We start from the raw sequence: 20,340 nt of genomic DNA on the forward strand, positions 1-20,340 counted from the left end.
CATAAAGTTACACAACTAGTACCGGATACACGATGATTTGCACTTCGGTGTATGGTAATGTAGAGGGAAAAAAGTTGTCCTCATGCTTACATTGCAATTAGTACTTGTAGTCTTCAGATTAATGTACACCAGAGACCGACCAGAGGGTTGGTCTGTATTCTTTGTTGGTATTAAATCCTTTAAAAACAACTGCAAAGGGATGCAAATCCATAACAATGTAAAACAAAACTACCAAAGACCAAAGATAATTATAAAGAGAGACGCGAACGACTATAAAGATATGCAAAAGTACCACAGAGTAACACAAAATACACAGCGAGAGAAATAAAATGTCCAGAGACACAAAATGTCCAGAAAGAGACAGAAAATGAACAAACAGAAGAAGACTAATTAGTTCATTATCTTCTAGCTCAAATCGCTCCCAGATGCTTTTAGTGCCTGCTTTAACAAAGCTTTTAATTTGAAAGCCGTCAGCGGATGCTTTGAGCTTTATTTTGATGAGCTTGACGCTGGTCCCGTTATTTGTCTCACTGTGGGAGCCTGAACCATCGTTCAGGGATGAGGCGAAGGAGAAAAGGAAGCTCCGTTCACCAGAAAACTTCTGTTAAATTCACCCACAGGATTTGTAAAATGTTTCTGACCTCGAAGTGGTGGATTTTTATCGTTTTTCTGACAGGTAAGAAAAGTTGAACAGAGGAAATCTACTTTCTGTAAAGTGGTGTAACAGGTTGTTTAAGGCTGGACGGTAACGTTAGCCTAAAGTCACTAACGGTAACTAACGTAACGTTAAGCTAACCTGCCCCGGGCCCGTGGGGACGCATTTATGGCCAGTCCCACAGTTTATGCTTTAATATCCAGCTATCAGTGATTCTTCCTAACGTTATAAGGGGGGCAACACTTTTCTCCGTGGCCAAAGCTGAGTTAACCACCTTTAACATAAAACTGTAAACGCCTAACTTTTTATGGCTCCATTGTGCTGTATGCTAACGTTGTCGACTGTGAATAAAAGTCTGTAGATTAATTTAGCAAACTAGGAGGTCTAACTTCAGACCCATTCAACTAGGATCCCTAATTAAGTTAGCTCGCAGTTTATTTTGTGAAAAATAAATACCAACAACAATACTTTTAGAAGGGAAAAACAAACACAGCCGGTGCCGGGTAATTGTCTTCTTAATAATCTAACGTTATCTGTACTACCTGTCTGTCCAAACCTTTAACTGGTAGTTAGGGATCTACCCATCCGTTATTTTTATAGAAAGACAGAATCTAGCACAATTTAGTGGTAATTTGTAAAACCATTAGCTAAATTTCATTTGTATGTGGTATATAAAAAGTCCTCTATCTAAGATTTAAAATGAATCACCTCCACACACGCAGGCAATATTAATAGCTGAAAGTGTGCTGAAATAAAGTCCAATTAATTTTACAAGATGTATTACGTAGTCTGATCAGAACAGATTTACAGTTTAATTCAGCCTCAAATAAGGCAGACATGGTTTATTTTAAGTCTTGAGGTACAACATAGAACATACAACACCACTGAAAGGTTTGGGCACAGTTTGGGTTGCTTTCAGTAGTATAATTATTAATTACAGTGTTTACTTAATGGAATGTACAATAATGTGTATATTTCCATGCAAAACGGCAGTGAAAGAGTATACTTCAGGATTTTTGTTAAGACAGCAAAATATTTATTCTACAGTGACTCTCCCTAATACTAACATCCAAAGCACAGTTTCTCTGTCCAGCACTACAACTGCAGCTATCCTGCCCCACCTCCTCCTACTTTCATTTTCTTCTCTGGAGGTGGATTCCTCTGAAAACTAATAAAGCTTGGATCACCCTACAGCTTGTGATCCCTGTAAAGTCAACCTCCCGGGGTTTTTTTCTGTACTAGTTAGAGTAATGTTCTCTTTGAGGAATTTATGTTTTAGTTAGCTTGGTTCCTCTAGGTCTGAAACAGTTTCTCTTTTTCCAAAATCCACACCCATCCAGCCAAACCTCAGGCTTTTTCTGTTAAACCAAACATGCTTGGCATTTTTTTTTTCATAATAAAAACACTAATAGTTTATGTTTGTATGTAAGTCATTGTGAAAATCCACAAGCAAAAAGAAATACTCTTTATGAATATAACATTGTACTTGATGTAGCTTGTTTGCATTTTGAATTAAATATATTAAACAGAAAGAAAGAAATCAAAGCTGTGTGAACTGGCTTGGTCTGGATAAAGTAAAGCAGCCCCCCTCTCATCTCACTCATCTCTGTTCACTGGTCCAGATCAGTCACATCTCCCACTGTTTTACTCAAGAAGCACATACACACAAAGCAGCATACACAGATATTTCGTTGTGTGTTAGGTGTGTTTTAGTTTACTTGTTAGCTCCATTGGTGTATGTTGATGTTTAACTGCGGAGCTCAAGCTCTTGATCAGCATGTGACTTGGAGTCTTGCAGCTTTGTAAGCTTCAAAACAACGTCAGGTCAACTCAGTCAGATTTCACAGAACAGGAGCAACACACACAGTCTGACCACAGCCTTTGTTTTCCTTGTTCCTTGCCAAATTGTGCAATGATTTAAATAATTGCACAAGGAAAATAAAAACATGGAAGCATTTATTTTTAATGTTTATCCAGACTTTTTTTTGTCAGTGAATCTGTTTTTAAAAAAGGGAGATGTTTTCACTCACATTATTAAAAGATATGCTTTCCGTGTTTCAAACAGGAGCAGGTGTGTCCTTAGACATTGCCTTAGCATCTGAATCACTGTGTGTGGCTGTCCCCTGTCGCAGCCCTTAAACATGAACTGAGTGCAACTGTTGATTGTGTTGATAAGTAGGCCAAACTACTATAACGTACTTCTCGTTGTGTTAGAACACTGACATGCACACTCCCAGTCTGGCCTTCAGTTCTTCCGCACATTTGAAAATCTCTGGTTCAGACAGCACTGATTTATTGTCTCCATCCCGTAATACTAAATAATCACCTGTGAATCACTGAATATAAATTGATTTAAACCTTTTAGTACTGCAACATTTCCTAGTAGGGTTGTGCAAATGCCATGAAATTATTGATTAGCTAGATTAACTTTTTTTTTTTTTTTTTTTTTTTTTTTAACTAACTTTCTTGATTCCTCTTTTTCAATTCTTCATCCTTCCACAGGTGGCCTCCCTTCATGTTGCTCAGGGGTTAATGTGTTTGTGAGAGATGAGAAGCGATACGCGGTGCTGTTGCAGTCAGTGGTTTTGCCATGTCAGTACACCACCGTGTCCACCCAGACCCCCGTGGTACAGTGGGTCTACAAGTCATACTGTCGTGACCGCACCCGGGATTCATTCAGCTTCACTGACAGTGTTAGTGGAACTATGGGAGGAGGTGTGCTGACAAGTGGAATCAGAGGAGCTGGTGGAGGGTATGAGACGAGGGTGACAGCAAGCTACCTTGACTGCTCTGACAGCAGCCGGACGGTTCGAACTGTTGCCTCCATGTCTGGTTCCTCGATCACACTGTCAGAGTACTACAAGAACAGAGACATCTCAATCATCAACAGTAAGACTGCTGTAGCACCTACACCTGTGGTTCAGTTTCTCTTATGTCTGTGCTGATAATTTTCTTGTGTGTTTTCTTTTTTGTATCACAGAGTAGCTGCATAGCTAGGCCAACACATTTCTTTAGTGTTACAGGAATAATTTTAGCTCACAAGCTTTAGTTGGAAATTTAGTTGACTTACTTGCATTAGCAAGAGCTCAAGAGTTATTAAAACCAAGGAAAACAGAACAGCATGCAATGATCATTTTTTTTCAGAATTCATTCAGCATATCACAGTGCAGTTTTTTAGAAAAAGAAGATACATACTCATAGATACATACTCCCATCCATCCATTAACATCCATTATTCCTACTTAGGGTCACAGGGATAGTAGAGTGGACTAGAGAAGACCAACAAATATAGAACATAGGACTTAGAAGAAATAACAAATGACATAAGCACAATGAAACCCAGTGAGAAGGATTTTTTTCAGGTTTGGCTTAAAAGATTTAAGTTTCATAGCAACCAGTAGTTTTGGTGTATAAAAGGAAAAGCAGCTTCTCTGTTTTTTGCAACATATTGATCCAAACTAATGCTCTTATTTCTTCTGCTGTCAAGCCTGACAGGTTTTATGAAAGTAAATCGAAGTATTGGCCCACCTTCCAACAGAGTGAAGTTGGAAAGAAACTGTACTCCTTTTGAGCTTCCAGAACAATCAGGTTATATAACTCAGCAGAAATAGCTCCATACCTACCATCAACAGGAATTTATTATTTTAGTTTGGCAGGAGCAAAAAAAGGGTTTGTGAGATTTTAGGGCAGGAGAGGTTGAGTCTGGCAGGAAAAAGTAAAAGAAGTCATATCCATCTACTAAGAAGTCGCTAGATAGTGAGACATGATATTTAAACAAGAAGAGACTGTCCAAAATACTGCAGTAAGGCATGTGCACAATGTATACAGGATTGCTTCTGTTAGAGTTACTGGGATAAGTAAAACAAAAACACCTGAAAATCTTTGCTGTAATTCAGAAACTGTATCCCCATTATTTAGTTGATTCATTAATTTAATAAATTTACAGTTAATTTTTCAAATGTCACAATTATACAGTAACTAAATCCTTATTATCCCAAAATTGTTTGTAAAATAATAACATTGTTAATATTATCATACTATCATGTTTTATGCTGTGAAATATCAATATTAGTTAAAAATAAATAAAAAATCAGTATTGGTCAGGCTCTCAACAATCACTCACTCTTTTCTTTTTGGGGTCTTAGCACAAGACAGGGGTGCTTCCATCACATGGAATTAGGAATTTTAATGTCTATTATTTATCACATTTATTTATTTTTGTTGATTAAGGCAGTTGTCCATCCATCCATTCTGAATATTCCAATTCAGGTGCATGGTGGGCTGGAGCCAATCCCAGCTGGCATTGGGCAAAAGGCCCTGGACAAATTGCCAGTCACTATGCTGCCCTAAAGGCAGTTGTATAACAAAATATTTCACCATCTGTGGAAGTATTTCACATAGTTTCTAAACTGTTGGTATCTAAAAAAGTGTCTCAGCCAAGCTGTATTTCTCATGTAATAATTTCAACTGAATTGCCTCAGATATGTATCACCAGTTGTCTTGAGCCCTGTGTGTGTGTGTGTGTGTGTGTGTGTGTGTGTGTGTGTGTGTGTGTGTGTGTGTGTGTGTGTGTGTGTGTGTGTGTGTGTGTGTGTGTGTGTGTGTGTGTGTGTGCGTGTGTGCGTGCGCGCGTGCGTGCGTGCGTGCGTGCGTGCGTGCGTGCGTGCGTGCGCACTTATTGAAGGCAGAGAGATGGTCTTGTTTGCAGGCCTCAGATTTATGGAGCAGTGTGACTAAAGAATCGACCTTCTCTCTTCACCAGCCATGAATACAGACAAAAGAAAGGGCTTTCACGCTGTCCTCTCATTCATGCTGACCTCTCACTTATTCCCTCTGATGTACTTCAATGTCCCGCTTTTAGTTTTTCTCTCTAGATCCCACCACATCCCACCATCTGCACACTTATTTCTCAGTGTGCTTTCACTTTTTTTGGTTTCTTTTTCTTTCCCATTCCTTCTCCTGTCCTGAAACGGGTCAGTGTAGTGATCTTGTAAACAGACAAAAAAGTGAGGGCTTTGACAGTCGTTCCTTTAGGGACATCCAGTCATCCATACCCTTGTAATCCTATTTGGGGTCACAGAGACTCTAGAGTCTGTCCCAGCATGCACTGGGCAGGGGTTGTTCTGTTAATGACATGTTTTACAGAGACAACTCAACACATTCACATTCACTTATGGTTATTTAAAAGTTGGCTGCCCATCTGATCTGCATGTCTTTGGAATGACGCAGGAAACAATTTATATGCTGCAAAGATATTAGGAATCAAAGAAAGCCAACAAGACAGGTTTATTTTACAAGGTGGTTTTATAAAAATAGGAGACCGTATTACAAGAAAACATGGCTAGCTGAATGAGCGCAGATGTGAATTTGTTGAAGGAGAAAATGGTCACACTAGTGTGGTCTGGTCACTCTGTTTCTGTTGCCCCTTCCTTGACTAACAGGAAAAGGAAGTGAATTATACAGGCCATTTCCTGCCTACTGTTTTTACATGTCTGCACCAATTGCAATGGAGTCAGTGGCTCAGTATTGTCTTGTGAGCTGGATTAAATTACATTTGAAACATTTTCTTGGCTTTTTATTCACTTTAAATGGCATTCTGTTAGAATCTTGCATAGAAATACAGTAAATTTAATGTTATGCATTATCAGGTTTTTAGTTATACAATGTGGTCCAACTTGTTTCCTATTTCATACAAAGAATTACACATCTTTTGTTAAGAAAGGAGTGGGTCTGACTAGACAGGCTATATTTATATATGTGTGGGGGTTGATTTTCATTGTTTGGCCTAGTATAGTTTTCTGTGTTTGGTGTGGAAGAACTTGACTGCCCTGTACAAATTCCAGACCCATCCAACACCTTTGGGATGAACTGGAACACCAACTGTCTTCATCATGAGTCGACCTCACTAATAATATAGTGATTGAATTGGAGTAAACCTTTGCAGTCCCAATCCAAAATAACGTGGAAAGTCTTGGGAGTAGAGTACATCAATTCATTGCCATTTCCCCTGTTTTCTTTTAGTATTTGTGCATCTTTAATTTCCAGCAGTTTGAAACCGAGAAGTGCTAAATGATTTTGTTTTCGCTTTGCTTTCTCTCTTTTTTTCTCATGCAGAGGCTGACCTGCGGATAGGAGAGGTCCAGTGGGGAGACAGTGGAGTCTACATCTGTAAAGTTGTTATATCTGATGATCTAGAGGGACAGAACGAAGCCTCTGTGGAGTTACTGGTTCTGGGTAAGGTGCAATAACTTTCTCAACATGCCTATTGTAAAGAATTTCAAAATTAAAAACTTAGACAAGCTTAGTCATAGTTGAATGTTAGAATTCTTCAATCACTGACATCAATTAAGGCTCAAACAACTTACAAATGTTTCTGGTACGTTTCCGTGCAACCTTCAGCCAGCTCTTGTTGATGCATTGTTTATGAACTTTGACCTGCAAATTTACATGGCAAACCAATTCATACAATGTGTTATTGAGGCATTCACTCTAGTGGTGTCCCATCACCTTGCTTTGTACAATATTATCCTGGCAGACCACTCAGTGTAGTATCACTTTCCTATATACCACTCTTTTTCTCTATATAAGAACTGCTAAAGACAGGTCTGACCTTTCCTTTATATGTAATTATTTTCATACAGAAAAACACATTATTTAATGTGAATTGAATTTTTCTCTAAGCTGACCTTATAATGCTTTCTATTACATAGAAAGACTTCTGTAAGCTGACCTGTTCAACATCAACAGCACAATATAGGCTTATTAATGAGCTGTTTCCTAACAAGCAGTGGCATTTCAGGTTGGCCTCAACTGTAACCATAGCGACTGCTGTGTGTTACTATGTTTAACACAGTTTAGATAGTTACTTCAGATAAATTGTCACTTGTTGTTTGAGTTAGTCACTTATAATAATAATATGTGTATGTGTGTAGCATCTGTGTGTCCCAAATTGTAAAATCATGTGTTGTGTTACAGTTAAAAGTGTTCAGTTACAACAAATGTTACCATGGAAACATCTGAGCAGCTCTTAGTACCCTAATTCACACTGTGGTTGAACTTTTGTTTGGTTGGCACTCAGAGACTTATGTGTATGCACAAAAAGACACATACACACAAGAGCTGTAGAATAACCTTTTATAGTTGTAAAGACTAACTGACTCTTACTAAAGGTTGAGTAGGGCCTTGGTGTCATAATTATAGGGTATGAAAATACTACAGGCTAATGAAGCTATGATTTTTGTCATGAGGGACCTTAAATCTATTACATGACCAAAATGTCTTTCCCAGTCTTGGTGTAGCTAATATATGGCATATGAGGCACTTGTGGTGTTTCCATAACAACAGTTGGGGCTGCGGCCCAGTGGCTCAGGGGTCTCTTTTGTCTTTACGGAAAATGTCTTCACAGAATAAAAGACGAAGAAGATTTAATGGCAGGAAAGAGGGACAGTAGAACATGGTTATACAGAAGATGGATGGTGTGAGACACTTGACTAATGTGGATGTCTGAGAACTCAGTGGTAGAAGAAGAGAGAATTCTGCTTTCCTCTGTTTCATTGACCTTTTCATAACCCAGAAGCACCAAAGATTAAAAAAAAAAAAGATACAACTGTGTAGAAGGCAGGACACTTACGATGTACAGAGTGATACTGAACATTTCTACCTCCATCTCAAGGTTTTGACCTTTTCATGCAATGTTAGTGGAGCAATATCCAGAAACAATTTTTAAGATATATCTATGAATCCAATTTAGTCCAGTCTGATAATAGATTTTTGAGGCTGATACTGGTATCAGTAGTTTTAAAAATTCTGGTTACCATGCATCAATCTATAGTATTTTTTTAAAAATATACCTAAACACCAATTATAAATAAACAGGGATCCATTAGACATATACAGACTAACCCTTTTTAAAATTAACCTGTCAATGAATGTGCCTATTAACTGTGAACCCCTGCCAAGCATTCTTTCTCAAGTTATCAAAATTGCAAGTTCTTGATTTAACACATTGGTGAATAGTGTAAATATTTAAACAAATGACTTATTGTTTAATTTTTAATATTCAAGTGTAATCTAACAAGTATTGCAATTTGCATTTATTTTACTTTGGAACTTTTGTCAACCTGTCGTTCATTTCACATTTTGATATAATGCTCATAGTGTCAGAGAGAAGCAAGCATAAAACATCAATAAAGGATTTGATGAGGGATTTATTTATCTGCTGAATGAATCTGGGTATTTTACCAGTCTGAACCAGGATTCATAGTAAATTACAATTGAAACCTATCAATAGTAAAACAAACATGAATGTTAGCTGGGTGATAGTTTATCTTCACAGGAGGAGTATACTAACATATAGGGGATAACCATTTAGGGGGAAACAAACAAACTGAACATATCTGAAAATAAATGGTAGATCACTCAGACTGCAGATTTATGAGCAAGTAGCAAAGAAGACATAATAGCATGAAGTTAGATGAGCCTTAAATGTACAAATGCGCACAGTACAAGTTTTCAGCCAGTTTTGTTTGAATCCATATGGTGGTTCAGGTGCTTTTCAGTAACCTTAATAGGTTTCTTTCTGTTTTCAAATTCAGCAAAGAATACCTTTAGCTTTCCAGAAAGATACTAAAGTAAGGTATGTGCACTCTCAACCAAGTCTGGGCACGGTAGCTCTGTTTTTCTCCATTCCTTCCTTCTCATGCTCAGCACTATTTTCCTTCTCTCCACAATAATCACAATGTCAGCAGCAGCAAAACACCAGTATCTGTTCACATCAACCTCACCCACTGGCCTTTTCACAGATTTCAACACGCAAAATGCACATGCACATTTATGCCTCAGCTTGTTGCACAGTGCCCTGTAATTTTCATATTAATTTTTCATTTAGACATCTGCTGACCTAGTGTGGACTCCCTTAATATGGAGTTTAAAAAAAAGTTAAAGAAAACAACAAGAAGATACCAGGATCAACGACTGACTTGGATTACAAAAACCCAGTTTACTGGTGTGTTGTGGAGTGATTTTACAGTGAGGTCTTTTTTCAATTACAAATGCTTTTTGTCAATATCCAATCAGTGGCTTAGAGAGAGCAAATTAACCAGCAGTCTGCACCAGTCTGCAGCTGATACCATCTTTCTACAGCAAATTGGTTATTTCTTCACTCCACATCACCAGTACTACCCCTTTTTGGGTATACCTTACTTACAGGCGCCCCTGATTCATTTGCATTTCAGGAACAAAATGTTTCTCTGTAGTTTGTTTTCTGGCTCTCGATATGAGGAACATTTTTTTTAGCTCTGCGTGTAACATTACTCATCGCTCCTGCCTGTGTATCATGTTATCTTTACAATAATGAATGTTCTAGTATGTCTTCTTATCAGACAGTTAACCTTACAGCGTTTGTCAGAAATCCAATGATCAGTCGTCTGTCAGTTGCTCTGACATGGATACATTGCTGGGAAAAGACCAAAATATACTCTGGTGCATGCTGCTTGACCTGTCAACTCCTTTTTTTTTCTATTTATCTATTTCACATGCTGCTGCAAAAATAACCTACTTGGAATAAACCATTCCAATTTATATCAACTCCTTTCCCTCTCCTCTCGTCTCCTCTTGTCACATCTGCTCTATGTCTCTCCAGGTTTCTCAGGTGTACCTGAAGATCTGCTGCCAGACTTTGATTTGAGGATTATGCCAGGTAGGGGCATAATGTATTTCCCCCTCACCTGGTTCCTTCCATTTATACTAACCCTACTACCACTAACTCTGCTCTAACCATGGGTGTAGGGACTTATATTTTAGCACTAAATATAAGAAATGTAGGCATGAATGTATAGGAGAAGACTTCCTCTAAACAAAGTTTTGACATCTTCCACCATACTTAAAGGTTCCTCTGCTAACAGCAGTGATACTGCCTAACCTATAGTTCTCTCACATCAGTAAAACATGCAGCAGGTGTTTATGACTCAGCTATCACAAAGCTTTAACAGAGTTGAGTTCAGAGCTGTTTTTAATCCAATGGTCTGATCCACACTCGTCAGATAATGAGCTGGCGTTTACGCCCACTCAGTTGAGCGGTGCTGGAAAACAGCTATTATCGTCATTATAGTTATTTATGGTTGTGGTTGACATGTCATGCCACATCATGTGGACACTACCCAGAAAAAACTCATCATCAAGAGGGAGGAGGTGGTTTGTTTTGTCACATAAGGTTCTGATAATATGTGTTTAATTGTCACAGTTTGTGGGAAGTGATAAATGAATGGGTGGATTGTGGGGACGTAGTTCTCAAACTGACTTTGTATTATTCTCTTGGACAGAATTGATACTGCAAGCTTTTCTCTAGGGGTAGTGTTAGTGTTGTACACACTGACTCCCACTGTGCTCTGGAATGTGTAATGTACTGTGTTAGCTACAACCCTGACTTATGCGTGTGTGTCTGTGTGTGTTTGTGGAGGTCCTAATGTTTGCAAATGACTTCACATTACAAGCAAATTTGTTGTAAGAGCCAAATCTTCAGTATCTTACAGAGCAGCATAAACTGTCCTTTTCCTTCCTGTAGCAAAAGCAGGTTTCCTGTGTGTGTGTGTGTGTGTGTGTGTGTGTGTGTGTGTGTGTGTGTGTGTGTGTGTGTGTGTGTGTGTGTGTGTGTGTGTGTGTGTGTGTGTGTGTGTGTGTGTGTGTGTGTGTGTGTGTGTGTGTGTGTGCGTGCGTGCGCTACATTGTTAAAGATTTCCTTATCTGCCTTCTCCTTCCCTTTCCTTTGTCCCTATAGACAGATACTTAGTTTATCTAAGTTGCTGTATCACTCACTTCAACTCTCTAAATAAAATCTGCCTATAATAGGCAGATTTTTTTTAACAATCAGTCTTTACAGTTTAAGATTATTTTTCGCTTTGTCCCATCCCAACATCCTGTCGCAGGAAATATGCATTAAAGGAGAAGGAATCTTCATCTGCCTTTCATAAAGCTTAAATTCATTTTTTAAAAATTCAAAGATTTCTTTCAATTTGGATACAATTTTGGTTATCCTCTGTGGTTATTCAGCTGGACACATCAGCCTATCACGGATTTCTAAAATAAATAAATTTTTTTTTTTGTTTACAATAAACATTAAATATTCTCACAATAAAAAAAATTGATTAATATTTAAATTACAGCCTGAACTGTTCTTATGTTAATATGTGCTGTTAACATAAGAACTACTCACTGGACGAGCTGGAGGAGTTTGCTGCTTCTTGCAGGTATATGTAGGATTCTGTGTTGCCCTGCAATGGACTGGTGACCTGTCCAGAGTGTGCCCCTCCCTTTCACCCAAAGAGAGCTGGGATAGGCTCCAGCAAATTCCTGTGACCCATATTAGGAATAAGCAGGTATAGATAATGAATGAATGAATGAATGAATGACTCTGTGTTGTGTGTACTTCCAGAGTGGGTGTTTGTGGCGGTGGTGGCACTGGGCAGTGTGTTATTTCTGCTGCTGGTTGGGGTTTGTTGGTGTCAGTGCTGTCCTCACTCTTGCTGCTGTTACGTCAGCTGTTGGTGCTGCCCCGACACATGCTGCTGCCCCAGACACTGTGAGTATAAACATACACACAGCAGTACAGAACTTTAGAATAGGGACACATTTTGAAAGAATTATGCTTTTCAGGATTGGGATAGGGTATTGATTTTTTTTTTTTTTTTTTTTTTTTTTTTTTAAGTGTATGAGGCAGGTAAGGGTATAAAGACAGGCAGCTCCACCCCTCAGGCACCTGCCTACCCTCCATACTTTGTCTCTGGTGTCCCAACAATGGTGCCCATCGCTCCCCCCTCTCTGGTTGACAAGATGTCATCAGTCCCACCATCAAATGGAAGTTTACTTACGGCAGGTGAGATCTTACTCTATTTTGGAGAGTTTTTAAAATGATTGAAGTATGATATTAGTGTTAGTATTTTAAATCATAGTCCTTTAAATCATCCCTAGAAGTTTATTTTCAACTTGGATCAACAGTCCCTGGAACATATTGATTTGGAAATGCTGCTCTTGTATCAGGAATTTAAATGCTGCTTATACAAAAAGGTTTATGGAGGAAGTAATTGTTTAATTGTATAAATGGGTATGTAATGTGATAACTAGTTCATTTTATTAGCTATTATTTTGGCTTGGAAGAATACATCAGTGATTAGTAAAAATGCAAAAACACTGGTATGGTTCTCAAACCACAATGAATACACACTCATGGACAAACACAAGTTCTCCACATTGATGGCTCAAGTGTGTATCTCCAGTGCCAATGCATGCTGTGGGGGTTCCCTACCGTGTGCCCTCACCTCAGGATCAGGACTCTCTCAGGGTGCTACAGTATGTAGAGAAACAACTGGCTCACTTCAACCCTGCAAAGTCCATCAGCCACCATTGTAAGCTTCATAAACTTGTCCTGTGGCTTAACTCTCTCAACATGCAATTTATTAAAGCATGCTATTGCAATGAATACACTCCGCATGCTCTACTATCTTTGTCAGTAGTCACTTGGCTTTTTATTTTCTCTGAGCTTGTCTTGGCATGCCTCTCTGCACTCAGACTTTCTGTGTATTAAGTGTCCCATTATTTAAATGGGATACAGTAGCATGCACAGTATGCATGCATAAAAGCATATATTTTTTAACAGTTCTCATTCCAATGCAGGCTTTGTGTGTGATTTCTTGCAGGCCTTCACTCTGACTTTCTTTGTGTACTGTGAATTTTCCCTTCAGTGGTTTATTTCTCACTTCATTCTTCATCAGTCATTGTACATTGATTCATTTTTTATTTTGAACTATACAGCCTCTAGTGTGTCTGAGCTGAGCTCTCTCCATGAGGGAGAAACTGGTTTCCGTCAAACATACCAAAATGTCCAGAAGAAAGCCCTACCTGCCATCCCTGACCATGACCATCAGCCTGAACCCCAGCGCTTCCACAATAACCTCAGCCCAGAGCCACAGCATAACCGTGACAGTCCCCGTTCACCCCAGCGTTATAATGATGACCACGACTCAGAGCCCCGACGATGCCAGGACGGGCCTCTACCTCCGCGACGATATAGCGTCGACCCTCCATCCTTCACACAGTCACGACGGCTTGGACGTAATCAACAGCAACAGAACCACTGCGAGGACAACAGCCACAACAGGTACTGATACTTCTAAATGTTGGCAGATTCCTCACCCATATAAACACAAACTACATCATATCCTTTTTTTCAGGTGGAACCCTCGTTCAGAACATCTGCAGAGAAAGATGTACCGCACTGCAGAGCGAACTGGCTCACTGGACGAGCTGGAGGAGTGTGCTGCGCCTTGCAAGCAAAGAGGAGGCAGAGGCACTGAGAAGAGAGAAGAAGAATGGGGGGACTACGATATGGAACTAGCGGAGTTCTGTCGATATCCTTCATACCGCAATGGTCCACCTCAGCATTACCATAGTAATGAAAATGAAGTTGGTGACAACAGTGAATACCCCAGACAGAATAAGAAAAACAGACAGAACATAAGTCCACTTCCTTCACCCAAAAAAAGGAGGGGCACTTGGGACAGTGAGCACCCTGCCCCACCTCCGCCCAGAGTCAAGCCACCATCAACTTCTTCTCAAGAGAAAGACTATGATAGCACATTCTTGAACAGCCTGCTAGAGCATAAGGCTAAGTTGCGAGGGGTTGGTCAGAGAAAGAGTGGGGTGCGGGGTGAGGAAGATTCTGACACACCTTCAAAGGGCAGTTCGAAAAAGAGCAGTGGGGAATCTAGTCAGCACTACAGCCGTTCGCCTACTAGCAGATCTTTGGCAGATCCACTGCCTTCTTACTCAGACACAGAGAGAAGCAGAACTGACAGGCCATCTCCACAGCCGTTCTCAGGAAACACTCCCTCCTCTCAACTTCCTACCTATTCTCTGCCTGGTCGCAGAGAGGAACCCAGAGACAAGTCGCGTAAAGTGGTAAGTTACACTTTGGCCTGTAAATTATTGGTAGGGTTGTCTGCTGGCTAAGGTCATTAGCAGATCAACAGTACTGAATAGGGTAATATGTTGTACCATGTTTTCTAGTTAGTGTTAAGTAGTTTTTCATGTGTAATTGATTAAAATATTTGTTGTTTAAAACACTAGGCAAGCTATGTATTTAAGCTAAGTACATAATGCTTTGTTTAGACTTTCCCTGCCATTATTATGGCATTTCCACTGAAGAAACTTTCCTGGAAGACCTAGGATGTCTTAAGGAGCTTAAGAACACAACCTGAATTTTGATAAGGAATTAACCAGGTAACCAGGGTCATAATTCAGGTCATGTAGGATAGATTGAAGTGACATAAGGTTCCAGTGCCAGGGATAGGCTAAACCTTTCTGCTGATTTAGCAATTTATTAGGGTGAGGTTTTCAGGGGCGAATGTCGTTAACGTCCACTGTCTGAGAAATTGTAAAGATGCCCATAAATCAAACTATTGCTCTAAGATGGAAGTATACACTGATCTCTCCTTTTATCTCCATTTTCTCTGAATGGCAGACTGATTTGTGCTCTTACTGACAGTGTAACTATGAAATATGCACAGTGAGCTGCAGAGTGACACGAACACCAAGCACTGACTCCTGTGCGCACACTATTAGGCGGGTGATCATAATGTTACGGCTGATTGTTATATTTGTGTGTACATGCTCTAAATAGGAAGTTTAATTAGGTATATTTCAACTGTGTCTGTAGTGGTGTCCTTTTTTAGGGGCATTTATGATTTTTGAGCTGATATGTAATGTGCCCTTATTAGTATAAAGAAGAAAAAAAGTGACTGACGTGTCCTGTGAGCTACTGCAGCAAACATGTTCTTGCCGATTGAACTGCACTGAACTTTCTCAACCTTTTCTTGTCAATGGTCTAATATTTTTTTTCAAAAGCCATACATACTTGTGAGATTCTTTCTACAATTGAAATCAAATATTGTTGGCTTAGGCAGCACTGTTGCAGAGGTTCTCACAAAAGTGCTGCACTTGATTTCTTTGCTTTGAATCTTCATCTGGAGCATCTTGAGACTGTGCTGTCGTTCCATCATTCTTTTCTAACACAGCCTGGAAGGGTCATTATCCTGACGTCCTTTGTTAATTACCGTTTCCTCCCCATTATAATAGCAATATACAGTACTACTTCCTGTTGTGCTGTATTGTCCAGATAATGCTTCAAAGGATAAGTCCAACACTGCCTTTTTACACACAGTTTCTTTTCAGTGCCCATCACCTGCAGGAACTATTGGGATTATTTTTTTACTTTTAGCACTTTATAGCATTTAAGGTTAATCTCTGGGCTTGCAATACCTAAATGTCAGTATCAGATGAAGATGCTTGATGTTGTGGAAAAATGGAGATGATCCCAAACATTTGACCAGTAGTGTATTTCAAACCTGTTATTAAGAAGTGGACTTAAAAAAAAAAAATCTTTGTGGGTCTTTAGTAAGTGTTGTTGTTGTTGTTGTACCTTTGACAGGTCAGGTTCAGATGCTACCACAATGAAAACTAGGTAGAAAACTCTGTATCCAACTACTCTCTGTAACAATTATAACTGGTCGTCTTCTCCCTGACAAACCTGGGTCAAAATGGTATTCAACACTGAAGCATTCTTGTAAAAAATAAATTAATGAACCAGTCAACTCATGTTGACCTCTAACAAATCTTCAAATAATTTGGAAAAAACTGTTGAAATGCAGTTTGTCCCAGAATCTATTTCACCATAATAACCCATTAGCTAATGTCCACTTCCACTGTTGTCTCACTCTACTGAACCATATATGGTTTAATATTTCTGTTTAAACTCCTGCTGTTTTGATGGTTTACTCTGTTTTTCATCCTCACCAGAACGCTCTTCTCAGCCGAGATTCGCTCATCGTCTGATTGAAAGCTTCAAGCAAACTAGAGTGAATTGCCATGAAACTGAGAACTGCACATCAGCTGATAAAAGATGATGGCGTTGACTTTACATATGTTTGTTCAACAAATATGCAATGCACAGCTGAGTGTGGGAAAGAGTGAAAGCTGAATCAGTACAGACGAATGAAGAATGGACAACACTGGGGCTTTCTGTCTGTTATGTTACTATCGTTGAAGTCATCACCTCTCTGTTTCTGCCTCTTATACTCTGTGTCTCAGCTGGACTAACAGTGAACTAATGTAGGCTGGGTGTGTGATCTAGACTGTCCCTTCCAGCAGGACACTGTTAGTCTCCCTTTGCCCCTTAATGCTCTTCTGTAATACAGACTTACTTAATGCTTCCATCATAATGACTGCATTCATTTCCATTTGGTGAGATATCTGCATGTAAATGGCACAGTTGCAGATAAAGTATATAACAACAGCATTATTGTAAAGGACATACTGTAGCTTCAATGGTGTGACAATACACACACTGTGTCATTCAGTGATCTTTTCAGGGACTAAAGCACCTAATTCAGAGGGGATTTCGAAGGAGACTTTGTTAGCTAACGCTGGAATTAGTAACCAACATTATCAAATAATGCAATGTGTATCTACAGAGTTGATGGACAAAATAATGTGAACACCTGAAGGAAAAGGACAGTAACTCTTAAGCAGTATTTTAATATAGACAATGGCTTAAATGATTGTTTAATGTGAAAGGTGTTGATCCTTCAGGTCCCTTTAGTTCTGTGGAGCATTTAGCATCTTTAAGCTCAGTGTTTTGTTTTGGTTCATGGGTCCCTTCTGTGTTGTTTTCTGCTGTGGAAGGCAGCAGCTTTTTTTGTTTTGTTTTTTTTTTGTTGTTTTTTAAAAGACAGCACTGAGTCACATAAGTAACGGAGAATTTAAACAAAAAGTAAATATTTGGCTTACATTCATCAGTGGACAGAAGCACAACTCAAAATGAAAGTTTGTTTCATGGTCTGTTGTTCCAATGTGTAAATAATAGAAAGTACTAAGCAACTGTTTGTAACGATGATGCATTTGCCATTTATAAGGGCAGTGTGGTTATACCTTGTTTTGTAACACCATGTAACAAAAAATCAACTTAGTCATATATTACATTGGCATTATTTTGATAAAATAAGCTTCAATACCTTAAATCTTATGTCTTAAGATATTTTATCAGCTAAAAAAAAGTCTGGGGTTGGGGATTGTAATTTTTAAGATTGCCACTTGTCCCTAAAAGCTGTTTGTACTGCAGTGTTAAATATTTTTTATATGTAAATATGTAAACGTGACCATGTATGTGTGAGGTGTGATAACAACTGTAATTTGTAAATGATCATGTTTAACTAAGCACTCCTTTGACTGTGCACATAAGATGAAGTGTCTGATTACTGTAATTCAGCCTTTTCTTGTCACTGCTGACTCAACAGCTAATCCAACACAAACACGATAACCCAGTGATTTTTGGACATCTTTGTCAGATTTTTTCTTTTGTTTTAACATTACAGCATACTGTGTGATTATTCCTGAATCCATGTGGGGTTGGTACATCTTGACGAAAAGGTTAATGCCAATGTTTAGTTTTCCTCCATTGTGTTTTCTCCTGTTTGGTACTGATAAGTGTATGTGTATGTGTATGTGTGAGAGAGACAACTCTACGTTTTTGAAAATGAGACAATGTGTAATTGAGTATGACTCATGTCTTTGTTCATTGTTGTAACCACAGGCAGTTGTGACAGTTGTGCAGTTGTGTTCACTGCACAACTGTCAAAACTCACATAGCAGTCCTGCCAGCTCAACCACAGAAATCTGCCCTGTTTTGTCATCCACATCAAGAAATTGTACAACACTTGCATCAATTAAATGTCCAAAGTATCTATTCATTACAATGGCAAGATTCAGGATTACAAACGTAACACAAACATTAAGACCAACAGTGTTTAACTTTGTATTTTCTCATCAGAGAATTTCAGCAGAAATGTGAACACCACAGTTTATTTGAGCTCATCTTTGTAAGGTTTAAGAAATAATGATGCATGGGCAGTGGGTAAACACACTATACTTAAGTAAAAGCTGATACAGTTGCACTTGAATGTTTCTCTCATTCTTTCAAGGCTACTTTTCTGCATAGCTAACACAAGTCAATTTCTGTTGACAATACTTTTATACATCTGCTTGAGAATTTACTTTTAATGCAGCACTTTTACTAAAGTACTGTACTTTTATTGTGTGATGCTGCTTCTTTTGTCACATCCACCAAATACAGCAACAACTGGTAAAAACAAATTCTTACACATATTATGTTCACAAGGAGAAAAAGTCTCACTTGTTTGAGTCTTGTTTCTGTTGAAAAAGTTCATGTGCGTCTGAGCTTGTACACCATATGTTTGTGTTAAAAAGGGATTGGGTGTATGTAGGCTAGTGTCTTGTATAACAAATACTATTCTGTTACAATCAAAAGTCATGCACTCAAAAATGTTCTGTAGTGAAACTATGTAAGTATTCCCATCAAAAACATACTTTAATGTGCCGTAGGGCCCCAGTGGGCCCCACCGGTCGCTGGAGGATCCCGTTTATATGGGGATGTGTTGGAGACACTCGGGGGCTGCCCAGGTTGGTGTGGACAATTTTCTCTTAGTGCGCTGGAGGGGGGATAGGAGCCATAGCGAGAGCCAAGAGGGCTGTGCCCAATTCACAGAATATTGGGTTACAATAGTAACCAATGTTTATTCCACATAGTATAATACTGAATATATGTTAAAATGACCCTTTCTGTCACTGATGTGTGTTCATGTTTTAGCTGTTTTGAGAGGTCCTTTCACAGATCTGATATGGCTCCATTCAGTGGGTGCAGTGGATTTTATTAAACTAACCTCATCTTAGGCAAATGTAACCAGGCAATACAGTCATCTCTACACAGTACACAGTGTTCGAGCTTTAAGGCCTCAGCAAAGGAACAGGCAACAAGAGAACAACTGGGAAAAACAGTAAATCTTGGCAGCACTTTTCTGGAAAAGCAATACACTGAGGGGGCTGCAGGTGCAGAGTGGGTGTGCTTCAAGGGCGAATTAAAAAAGAGTCAAGAGTAGTCCCTTTTACATGCAGACAGCCTCAGACCTTTAAGAAGGACATATTTAAAAAATAGCCTATTTAATTTGAACTGCAAAGAATTAAATACTGAGATTTAAACAGGAGGGCAGCACGATGCATTGGTGGTTAGCACTGATGTCTCATAGCAAGACGGTTCCTGGTTTGAAACCCAGCAAGGGCCTTTCTGTGTGGAGTTTGCATGTTCTCCCTGTGCTTGTGTGGGTGGCCCTAAATATGAATAAGTGCATATAGATCATTTAAACAGGAGCCAGTGTAGGATGACATCTAGTGGTATTACTTAGGAGCTACACCTTAAAGAAGACAAGATTTAGGTTGTTTTATATTAATAAGGGACCATAACCAAAAATATATTTTCTTATGTCTGAACATTTATTGTTATATTATTGTCTGAATAACTATCATAGTAATTCTGTTTCCAGTCATTTCTGCTTTCAGGGCACCGTAAGATGTTCTTCTATAACTAATGTCATTGATTTTGGCAGATTGTAATCCTGCTCTCACATGCACTTTTGCATTATTGAATTAATAGATTTTGATATTCGATTATTCCAATTATATTTAAGGACAACAGTCTTTGCAATGTTTAAATAATGTATATCTGAGATAATATGAATGGAACGTCATGTTAGGGGATTTCGGCTCCTGACGACGTCACAGGTAGA

The 20,340-nt window shown here is 38.9% G+C and overlaps 1 protein-coding gene across 2 annotated transcripts; it reads left to right on the forward strand.

Moving 5' to 3' along the window:
• The first annotated feature begins 538 nt into the window (after positions 1-538).
• Positions 539-18,632, forward strand: LOC113138022 (immunoglobulin-like domain-containing receptor 2). Of its 2 annotated transcripts, none has more exons than XM_026320133.2 (9): positions 539-676; positions 3,158-3,544; positions 6,770-6,889; positions 10,296-10,352; positions 12,084-12,230; positions 12,357-12,524; positions 13,460-13,805; positions 13,879-14,605; positions 16,502-18,632. In XM_026320133.2, exons 1-9 carry the CDS (start codon positions 559-561, stop codon positions 16,535-16,537), a joined length of 2,106 nt encoding a protein of 701 aa, XP_026175918.1. In that variant the 5' UTR covers positions 539-558; the 3' UTR covers positions 16,538-18,632. The 2 variants fall into 2 exon arrangements, with proteins under 2 accessions (XP_026175918.1, XP_026175917.1); XM_026320132.2 differs by lacking the exon at positions 10,296-10,352 and adding an exon at positions 12,925-13,053 and having other exon boundaries at positions 16,502-18,631.
• Positions 18,633-20,340: the final 1,708 nt, after the last annotated feature.

Source organism: Mastacembelus armatus, chromosome 3, assembly GCF_900324485.2.
Source record: "Mastacembelus armatus chromosome 3, fMasArm1.2, whole genome shotgun sequence".
NCBI classification, from domain to species: Eukaryota; Metazoa; Chordata; class Actinopteri; order Synbranchiformes; family Mastacembelidae; genus Mastacembelus; species Mastacembelus armatus.